This window comes from Thermobia domestica, chromosome 8 (assembly GCF_964235325.1).
Source record: "Thermobia domestica chromosome 8, izTheDome1.hap1.1, whole genome shotgun sequence".
NCBI classification, from domain to species: domain Eukaryota; kingdom Metazoa; phylum Arthropoda; class Insecta; order Zygentoma; family Lepismatidae; genus Thermobia; species Thermobia domestica.
Window position 1 is genome coordinate 156,750,948 of NC_137461.1, and position 11,942 is coordinate 156,762,889.

The 11,942-nt window shown below is 35.2% G+C and overlaps 1 protein-coding gene across 1 annotated transcript in view; it reads left to right on the plus strand.

The window, feature by feature from the left end:
- Window positions 1-7,837, plus strand: part of LOC145691877 (uncharacterized) — a 28,194-nt gene extending 20,357 nt beyond the window's left edge. The window contains exons 2-3 of the mRNA XM_081767188.1: window positions 6,343-6,448; window positions 7,308-7,837. Coding sequence (XP_081623314.1) covers window positions 6,343-6,448; window positions 7,308-7,459 — 258 coding nt within the window. The 3' untranslated portion in view covers window positions 7,460-7,837. The remainder of the gene's footprint in view (window positions 1-6,342; window positions 6,449-7,307) is intronic.
- Window positions 7,838-11,942: the final 4,105 nt, after the last annotated feature.

Here is an 11,942-nt window from a genome sequence, read left to right on the forward strand (position 1 = left end):
TACAGTCTGTCTGCTTTCCTAATATGTGGCGTTATTGGCCTCCTTTGCGATTTCAATGTAGCCTGTCCGCAATAGTAGCACTGTTTACGCATTTGCTGGGGATATTGAATCACAGGAATTACAATGACCACACGCACTAACTACACTTCAATAACACGTTGTTCCAGCAGAAGAACACAACACAGCTTGTAACAGACAGAAACTACAGAACAGACTGAAACATGCTCCACTCCTCCCTTCCCTTCTCCTTTCCCAACCCCTTTGTTGCTACAAGCCCGGGCTAAAAGTAGCGAAAAAATACACACAGCTATTGTTGCCTGCAGGGAACTTAATCATATTGTTTACAACCAGCGGGATATGAAAACTATATGAGAAGGGATTGACAATGAATGCTAATAAAATATAATAAATATAATTCAATGCACACACACCTTTAACTTAGAAACGAAAGCTAATTCCAGTTTTCCATTGTCGTTTTCGTTATCAGCGTGGTCGATATAGCTAACAAAAATCTATTTTATTCCAGTTACATTTTCACTGTTGACTAGTGTAATTAGGCCATAATCTACGTACATTATTACATTACAACACATTAAAGAATAAAAGATGTTATATCACGGAAATTCAGAAATAAATTTAAAATAAAAATTGCAGAATTCGAAACTAATAAAAATTACGGGACTATTTGGGTTTCTCAGGGGACTATTTGGGTCATTCGCTATATCAGCATGTTTTACATTAATCACCTTAACGTTCATTCATACTTTTAAATAATACCTTTTTCTATATAATTTGTAAAAAAACGTAATTCATGGTAAAAGGAAAGAAGTGAAGCAATTCTTTTGGAAAGGGTATTAAGAATAAGCTGAAACTCCTTCTTCAGCATTTTGAAAATACAAAACTTTTTATCTTCTTATCAGTTACATAATACCTTACATGTATAGGTTCATCTTATAGTGGTTTGACTTACTCTTTTTGAAGTAAACACTTGTAAAACCGAAGGGGGAAAAGAGAACTCCTGAAAGAATAATACAAAAAGAAACTTCACATAGTTTCACATTTTCTACAGTAATTTTCGGTAAATAGAAAAAAAATACACATTAAGAACTAAAACTTTAGTTCAAATTTAACTTTTAAAATAAAAAAATGACAACAAAATTTGTGCTCGAAACCACTTTAACTAGTAGTCTTATCAATCAATATTAAATGTATGTAAGAGGAAAATCAAAACTTGGGCTAGAGGAAGCTAAGTGAATTAGATTTTTTTAAGTATATAAACTTATGAGAAATCACTTAATTTCTCGAACTTCTGAAGTACGAGACAATCAAAGTTATCGAGATATTTGTAACTTGCAGGCACTTGCCTCATACATACTGTTTTCACCCATAAAATCTAAAACATATATGATACCATTGTTTACAATGCTGGCAGCGAATCCATTATCCTTTGCTCACTTATTCTTTAGAGAAATATTTCACCTTACAGAATCCGCATGGTACACTGTTCTCCGGTTCATTCTAATCACTATCATCATCACGTGCAGCATAGGCAACACTTGAAGTACAGGTCTATACATTTTTGTCTTCTAGATGCTATTCGCTTTGCCAGGTCTTCCATTCATAACTTCCGTTTGTACGAAACTGTTAGACATTTTCAGGAGAAGTAAGTAGGTGTCTACTTTGCTTCTTTTTCATAGAAATACATTTGATATTTTATTTATATTTGTAGGAGTGAGAAGAATTTGAATCAGTTTACAGCATATGGTGAAATTGCTGCTCTATCCAATATTCTTAAATATCTTCCCCAAACTACCTTTCGTAATTCGATTATCACTTGACCTTCCAAGCTCTGATGGACTGATTTCATGAAAATACTTCGTAGCTTCTTGATGGTAAACGGTTTTCATGGATTTAAATACTGTTCTATCCAGTGATGGTAATACATGAACGGTGCGAGACGGCAAGCATAAAAGTTCATTGTCATGTTGTTCACGAAATTCGAGAGCTTCTAGCGAACAGTAAGAAATATGTCCGTCTAAAATTAACAAACATTTTCCTTCAACCCTGTTTGTCTGAAAAAACTCAAACCAGTGAACAAACATCTCTTCATCAACATACCACTATCTGATAAGGAAACATAAGAAGCCGATGGTAGATTCTTTACGAATTCTTCTCTCATACTCTGATCTTTAAAAATAATAAATCGTGGTATGTACCATCAAGCTGCGCTGCAAGCGACTATCACAGTGACATTCTCGCCTCATTCTCAACGCTAGAGAGAGCAACCACCACTTTTCTCCCTTCTTGGCAATGACCTTTTTGGATGGTGTTAGGAGAAAATCCTATTTTATCCATGTTATATGTACAGGTGGTTTTATGTTGAAACCAATTGTCCGAGTAACGGATTTGAAGAATTGAAAATAACGGAAAATAACGGACACACAAGCTCTTGAAGGTCGCTTAGGCTTTCGTAATGATTAATTCGGATGTCTGATTTATTTTTATATATGGATGCACAGCTTTACGAATCGTTTCAGGGGAGCAACCTAGTCCTTTTAAAGAGAGATTCATAATTCACAACCCCGACTTCCTCTTGTTCTTCTATCAGTACAGTGGAGTGTCTTATGACTTCCGGTTTTGTACTTTGAATGGCTTCATAGTTGTCACCCAAGTTAGTCTCGATCTTTCGAGCTGCACTTTCCTTCAGATAGTTTCAAAAGGAAAATTGCAGAGCTGTGAAGCCCCACATAAACTCAAATCACTTTTTCTTACACTTTGCAAGGCCTTCTATATGTCTTCATTATTCCACTTCTTGTATTTATGTTTTGCTTTCTATGTTCGTACCATCTAAAAAGAAAATGAAGAGTGTTGTTATACATACATGCATCATATGGCAGGCTGAACCATAAATACAAAACTAAAATTCAGAAATTAACGATATTCCGGTAAGTTTACGCCTGACTCAAATAGCCCCCATTGACTCAAATAGCCCTATTTTTCGACTCAAATAACCCCGTTTTGCACACGTTTACTTAGAAGCATACTCATTTCACACGAGACAGAGGAGAGCACGAAAAACGGCAGTTATAACGCGCAAACGTTCTGTTTCATGCGTACGGTAATAACTTTACAAATATATGCATTTACAGGTTCAGCACCTTATATCATACAGACTCTATTTGATATCAGACCAAAATATGAAGGATCGCAACTCACCTTGCTCAGAACAGTCTCATATTCACAGCAACTGATAAGAAAGCAGTTGATTAACGACACACACAACCTTTCCTTTGTTAACGAACTCGCAAGTGAATGCAAATTCAGCGTACTGATGATCATATTAAGTGCGTAGTGACATTTTTTCTTAAGTTTGGCCCCGGTCTATCCTAAATTTGGTTTTGTAAGATTTCATTTTATATTTATATTTGAAATGTGTAATAACCTGATGTAAATTCATTTTTTAAAAATACAATTTTTTGTTGGGTTGACCGAGTATATCAGTCTAATTTTCCCCTTGGCGTTTCCTTGGTATCAAATTTAATCTTTTAACCGTCAATTAGTATAGAAGTTACAATGGGGGCTTACCTCAAATGGTGTATCCTCTGTATACATTTATATATACACACTGGTGTCCAAAAAGATAGCATAATCCTAGTCCACATGGACCAAACATACCTGACTGATCATAGGCATCCAAAACGTGGACACCTGCGTGAAAAAAAGTGTGCAAAGGAAGAGGAAAACACACAACACACAGTCACAACACCTTTATCTGACAAAACTCACCACAGTTGAAACTGACCCAATATGTGTGGCGAGAAGAAAAATGAGTTTGTGGTGGATCAAGAGCATCAATAAGGTGTGTGGTCCCCCCGCGCGGCTACACAGGCTGCACAACATCGTTCCATGGTTCTGACCACTTCGCTGATGAGGTCCATCGGTATCCTTGGCCACTCCGCCCGAAGGGCAGTACACAGGTCCGGAATCGTTCGTGGTGCGATCTGTCGGGCTGCAATCTGCCTTCCCAATGCATCCTAGACATGTTCTATTGGATTTATGTCTGGGGACCGTGCAGGCCGCAGCATGCGTCGAATATCATCCTCCTTCAGAAAATCATCCACCACACCTACCCGATGGCAACGTGCGTTGTCATCCATAAATATGAATGATGGTCCAACTTAACCCAGAAACAGTCTCACATACGGTTCCAGCACCTCATCACGGTACCTCTGGCCAGTCAAAGTCTCACTCTGAAAGACGTGTAGGTCAATACGGCCACTCGGCATGATGCCCGCCCAAACCATCACACCCCGACTACCAAATTGGTCCCTTTCAATGATGTTCTTCGGGTTGTAGCGCGTCCCCTGTTCTCTCCATATCGGTGTCCGTCGAAAATCTGACTGCAAGCTGAATCGCAACTCATCTGAGAACAGAACGTGACCCCACTATTCCATGGTCCAGTGTCTGTGTTCTTGGCTCCACCTCAAGCGGGCTCTGCTTTGCACACAAGAGAGAGGGACACACACGACGGGCCGTCTTAAGTAAAGACCAACCTCATGCAGTCGCCGGTACACCATTTGTTTTGAAACTCGTGCTCCTGTAGCAGCTGCAAGCTCTGATGACAGTTGCTGTGTAGACATCGACAGATACCGGTCCTGTCGAGGGGTTGTGACTCTTGGGCGATCCGGAATTGGTGTACGTGCGATGTTGCTGGTGGTTTGAAACCTGTGCCACAGCCGTGAGATCACACATTGTGGTACTTTCAGTGTTCTGAACGCCTTCGTTTGTTCTTGCACAGCTTCCAGCCGTTCGATTATTATGGACAGTCAGACAGGATCTAGTGTGGGTCTTCGTGGCATGTTGAACCCTTCACGACTCACTAACACTATTGCCAACACGTCTGCTTTGCACATGACTCTACAATCGACTGTGGTGTGGTCTGCTGTTATTAGCTCCTCTTCGGGCATTTCTCTTCCATCCCTCCAGCAGCCCTTGTATGACCTTTAGTACGCTTTCTTCTATGTGGCAAGGTCCGTTGTGATCGCACTGTTCTATGACGGCTGTATGCCGCTGTTCCCATCGTGTATTCCCACGTTTTCCCATTTTTCGTACTTACGCTATTTTTTTTGGATACCACTGTACATCCACGGCTAGCAACGCCATCTTCATGCCACTTTACCAAAGAGAATACATATACATTTTTTTTACAGCTTCATATTGTGCCTATTCTAAAACCAGGTACTCCGAGTATAAAGACGGAAATAAAAGTCATTTTTCTTATTATTCGGGACAACATGCTATCATTATTTCGTATGTTCTTTAGTTATCTTTGATTTAATTTCTGATTACTTGAAAAACTATCTATTCACATAAACGTGGAGAGATATGAAAACAAATCTTGGCAGGAAGTCTCAAATATATTTGGATCGGACTTACTCAAATGGATAATAAAATTCCTTTTGTGAGACTAAGAGAAACTGAAATTGTGTTGCAAGAATACTAACTGTTCTTTCAAAACACTTCATACAACATAAATGGTTTGTCCATTCTGACAGTCAATAGTTCTAAGGATCTTGAAATTACTTTTGATACAAAACTAACTTTCACAGAAAACATGAACACTATCACTAAGTATTCCATGCGTCTTCTAGGACTTCTGTACAGATTAACAGAATTACGGAAAATCTCTTCACTAGCAACTTTTTACAAGACAATCATTTCTCCTATATTGGAATATTGTTTTCTTATCTGGACAATGGCAGCTCCTACAAATCCATCTTGGCTAAACACAGTTCTAAATTTCATCCTTGAAATAGTACGCTTTAGAGTACCTAGCACACGTCCAATAAGAAAATTCGAACTATTACAAACACTAAATGTTCAACTACGTGACACTCATCATAAAATCAGTAACCTCAAATATCTCTATAAACTCACACATGGTGAACTAAAGTCGGAAACGCTACTCTCAGAATTATATTTCCGAATTCCCTTCACACAAACACGCAACACATACCTTTGTCATATCTCCCAGATTTGTTAGATATTCCAGTGTAAACTGGCGCTCAACTGTATCTAGAATAGTGCTTGTAATAAACAAATAAAGAAACGTTAATAAAATAAGTATCAAAAACAGAAATAATGTTAATATAACTTTTGATGAATATTCAACTATCATTTAAAAATAACAAGTTTAATATTTGATTTGTAGTTGGAAAATAAGAGCATTTGACTTGCTCTTATGGTAAGGTAAATTAAATTGTTGCTTTAATGAATGTAGTGCATTACGTAGCTGAAAAATGTTGTTGGAAATAATTCTTTATTTTTATATATTTCGATAAGGTTGCAATCCACGGTCATGACTACAGTGACATCTATAAGATGGTACCGAGAGAAATTCTTCCAAATGAGTACGGAGGAGAAGCTGGGAAATTGGAGATATTGAATGGTAAGTAACTTCAACAAATTCCTACTTTCATTTATTTAAAAAGATGTCTGGGTATTTGTTATACAATCGAATGCTGTTTACTGTTCACAAAATGAATCACTGAAGTAATTATAATGACATACTTGTACACAAGACGTTCTCAAATCGAACAGTAAATCAATTTGTAAAATATGTAGAAGATGGAGAAAGTCTTAAATGTGGTTATACAAAATTTTATTAATGTCCCGTACTTTTGAATTCCATTAATATTTTTTCATTATATTGAATGCGTTTAATTTAATTTAATTGTATATTTTCATTTAGTAACAGGTTTTAATAAAAAAATGTTTCATTGTCGATTGTAAATAATTTAATTATGTTTACTAGAACAATCTTTCAGTTACTGTATATTTACGTCAGCTCTTAAGGAGAAAAGACATCTAGGGGGCTATGCCATGCAAAAGTCAATTCACACGAGATTGTTGTTACACATACTTCAATTTACAATGAATTCATATGTTATGATCTGGTGTTGCAATTAAGAAATGTAAAATGTTGATAATATGAAAGTATGTCTTTTAATTAGGCGAGTAAGAATAATTGCAACATGCTCGTCTACCCTGCAAGATGTTGACATCATGGTACATTGCCAAAATGTAATTCAGACACAATATTTGACTTAATGCTTTTGAATATACGCATGTGTTGACTTAAGTTCATATACTACTTTATTTACCTGGCTGGAAAACCCGATAATATCATTCAAATTTTCAAACTTTATATATTTTTAAATATCATTGACAATTAGTTTCAGAAGAAAATATCGGTTAGTAAGTTACGATTTTTGTAAGTAAATGGTTTATTATTTTCATCTTTCTAGAGGAATTTTGTGATGAGCTTATGGAGTACAGAGATTGGTTGCAAGAGTTTGGAAGAAAAACGACAGATGAAAGCAAGAGACAAGGAAAGATAAAAACGTACAGTGACATCTTTGGAATGGAAGGCAGTTTTCGGGCATTGAATGTAGATTGAACTTCTGGTTCAGAAAATTCATTATGAAATATTGGAGAGGTGCCTTGGTATTAGGCTATATTTTATTAGGCAGTTGATTGGTTTTTCGAGCTAAATTTGATGCAATGCAATGACATTTATTTAGTTGCTTGAGTTCTTCACATACCAGGGACATTTTCATGTGCCTAAAATGATAAAAATGAAATTGAAAATAAATTTTATATTTTTGGCACCAATTAAATAAATAATGAGACCAAAATAACACAATTTAAAAGCAAATTATTATTTATTATTTAGTTTTTTGTACGTTTTAGATTTCATATTTGTTTTCTGGAGGGTTATTAAAATATAAGTGACATCTAAGACTGAAGCCAGATCTATGTATTCGTATGTATTCAGCAATTAGTTAATCTTATCGTAATATTCATCAAGTTAGTCGATAATAGGCAAGTCCGTTTCTCGATAACAACAATGATTGTGAATGTGATACTTGGATTGAGAATTCCCTTTTAGTGGATATCTGAGTCACTATTAGAACTTGTAGAAAATTTTGGAGTAATTTTGGAGTATTCTACTAGCAAAGAATAAAACGTAAAATATTAAACAGGTGTTGTGTTTCTAAAAGTGTGTGATGTAAGTGAGTCAGTAACTTTTCCTTACATAATAGGATTTTTTTTTGTTAATTTTCTGAAAGATCAGTTTGAATGTTTGAATTCTCTACAATGATAAAGTAACATTTTCCCAATAAAATAGTTAACTAAAATAGAACGTTTATTTATTTATTTCAGTTTTGTATTTCAACCTTTCTCAATAGTAACTGCGTTAGATAAAACAGCGCAAGACTAAGTTTTAGACTGTCTAAGTTTAAGTTTCATTTATTTATTTTCCTATTAACAATTTATTGTTTGGAATATTTTACTTTAAGTAATATTTTATGATATATATATATATATAGCAAGCATAATGTGTGCATGCTGCAACTAACATTTATTTTGCACAATTAGTTTAATTTAAGCTTCAACTTTTACAGTCAGATTTAGACTTCTCTTTGTCTTTCTAGTTTCAGATATTCTTTATACAGTGAATGATACAATCTTCCTCTACAGCAACCTTAGCGTTATAGAATACTTGGCTCAATCTCAATTTAGTAGTTGCCTAAAAAGTTGCCAATACAAAAACTTATAATATCTACTTATTTTTGTAAACTTTGTGCACATTTTAAAATAATACAGTTTTCGTTTGTGAATGAGCTTATCTCCCACAAAGCCTCTTAACGTTTTCCTGAAAAAGTAACAAGTAACCGAAGATCAACAGAAACAAAATTCACATACCTTTTATCATTCTTAAAAGAACATATTTTTCATTCAGTCAGTCACAAAAGGTACACATCTTTCGTTTTTCCTCCATATATGCAATATATTTAGCCTTTGTACTATTATATCTTGAATATTTATTTTTGATATTATCTTGGAGACTTACATACTAAATTCCAATACTACTTACTTAACTTTCTAATAGGTAGAATACATTTAAAAATTTACTCAATTAACACGTTTAAGCAGCTAAAATATAGGACAAATTATGCAGATTCTATATTCAAAAACGAAATTGTCCTAAAATACATGGAATATAGTCACAAAACGCACAAAATATTAACATTAATATCCATGGAAAATCAATGATAACATTAATATCATAATGAAGAGCTTAAAAACGATATATAGTACGTAAGGTAAACATGTATAAAACATTGTCAAATATCACGTTGTTTGAGTAAAATAAATAATAATGATAAAGTATATGCATCTTCGTCGAATTACCCAGGGTGGCCCACGTGGAAGTTACGTGCTTCAAATATCTTACATCTGGATTTGTAATATCCAGACTCGGTTTAGTAAGCAACTTGATTTTTGAGCTGATCACATGACACAGTTTGGTCCTTGTGGTCGTGCTTTTGCTTTTTACAGTTTGGTAACTTTCAGAGTGATGCTAAAATTAAATTATTTTAACAAGAATTTCTTTTATCTGCATTTGACGGTAATCTGCATATTTTTTTATTAGACACTTGATTTGCTAGTCGAATGTTCATTAGTTCCTTATACATTGTTGACTCAATTTCATTTCATACTTTTAAATTATCTGACACACTAACTGTCTGTATTGAAACATTCAAGCGACGAAACACTAGCCACCACCTTCTGTTAAAACTACATCAGTATTGTTGACATATTAATGTAGTTTTGCATTACTTGTGGTTTGTGCTTAACCGAAACAATCGACTTTTCAATAAAGAGGTCTTTGAAAGCACAATTAAATCAAGTACAATTACTAAAAGTATGAGAAAAAGGAATATGAAATGAAATGTACCGGTATGGAAAAATTCAAACTGTTTTATACGTTATAAGAGCTATATTTAATATCTGGGCATCAATTTTTTAAGCTCTGAAAGGAGGTTCACCTCGATATCCTAAATATAAGATGCTTCCAAAATGATCACTCCCTTCCTCTCTCTCTCTCTCTCTCTCTTTCTCTCTCTTTCTCTCTCTCTCTCTCTCTCTTTCTTAAGATTCATTTTCATATATTGAGTACTAGCAGCGTTCACCCCGCTCCGCTGCGGTCACCCCGGAACGCAATAAACTTTGTTACTTAGATAATTTTTACTTTTTCGCTTTCAAATTGCAGTAAATGTTAACATTATAGCGCCTGTCATTTATGTTAACCCGCCGAGTGATAGCAGCGTTCACCCCGCTTCGCTGCGGTCACCCCCGAACGCAATAAACTTTGTTACTTAGATAATTTTTACTTTTTCGCTTTCAAATTGCAGTAAATGTTAACATTATAGCGCCTGTCATTTATGTTAACCCGCCGAGTGACACGGTCATGCGGGTTGCATATAAATACGTTTATTTTTATACCTATGATGAACTAATAACAAAGGATTTGTACGTATGGACACTTGAATGGTCAATTATCTCAAGACACTGGTAATTAAAAATTAAAGTGATATGATAAAAACCATCTAGGGTCCAAATCCTAATATCCCCCCAAAAATGAAAGAAATTCGTTCAGCCGTATTAGCGTGATGAGCTAACAAAGGATTTGTGCGTTCTCTTTTATATAATAGATATTGCAATTTGCAGTTTCAACTGGTTTTCACTTATCCAATTGTAGCTGTAGGAAAGAGTGACATAAAAACACATCCGATTTGATAATTATAAAGATAAAGAAAAATAGGCAATTAAGTAAAGAAAGAACTTGAAGCAAACCCATCTGAAATGTCTGAAATAGTCGAAACTTCAAAGGTGGTTTATTGAGTGTGAACCAACTATTTCTATTGTCATACTTTATAGAATAAATTATTTGGTTGACCGAGTAAAATTTAATCAAAAGTAACGAAGATCAGGGACTTCTTTTAGTGAGAGTAGATAATTAAGACTGTTACCATGTTATATGGTTTTGGTTATTTCACTGCATGGAGTTCTGCATTAAGTGTTTTCAACAGTACTTGTGACTTAAAATATGTATGACTAATGTCGTTTGTATATTTTCGGTACACAAATAATATGCTACCTTAAAAATAAAATCTACTGAACATTATACTTTTCATGTAGATACAATGGTCTTGTTCCTTGATTTCAGGTGCTTAAAAATTCATATTTTTGGATATTTCGAATTGTGGATAAATTGTAGTTTTTGGTGTCCCTTAGAAAAGGTTCTTCGGATAAGACATCCAGTGCTTATAAACAGAGGTAAAAGTGCTGGGGAACACTGGGGGACGTCGTTCCCCACCTCCAAAATATATGTATGGCTTCTACCTAGTTCTTAAAAAAATACAATGGCCAAAGATAGGTAGGGAATAACGTGATGTCATGCTGCTGTCTACAGTCCCCATACTTTTTCAGATCCACTTTCACCTATACTTATAAATCACAAACATCAGGTGATGGTAAAAAGTTGAAACAAAATCTGAGATAGGGAAATGCGTAGTGCATCGAATGGATCATGCTGATTCTCAATTAGAGTCCCCTGACATGGAGCACTGGAGATCTTGCGAACATTTCAAGTGGAGAGTTATGTGATTTGACATTAGATGCCTGTATAGAAAGTATCCGAACTTAAATTTTCCCGCTGTGATGCTAGGGAGATGCCACTGTGCATAGTGAAGGTATATCTTAATACATATAGTTAAATGTTTTCTCTGCGATCGACTGTGCCAGTAGCTGCCTACTGAGTACCAAATGAGGTTCTGTTATATATGTTCCTCGGATTTTTGAGTTCTCCCACGATGACTGAATGAATTGATCAAAGATACCCATCAAGTTTTAACGAGAGCTTTTGCCCCGAATTGCATCACTAAATGAGGACCCGGATGATTACATTTTGACGAATGTATTTTCGTTTCTAGGTCGTATCCCTACCCATGACTCATCTCCTGTTATCACGGTGCTCAGAAACTTAATAATAGTGATGATAGTGTCCAGAGGATCGTGTGCAAACTCGAGAT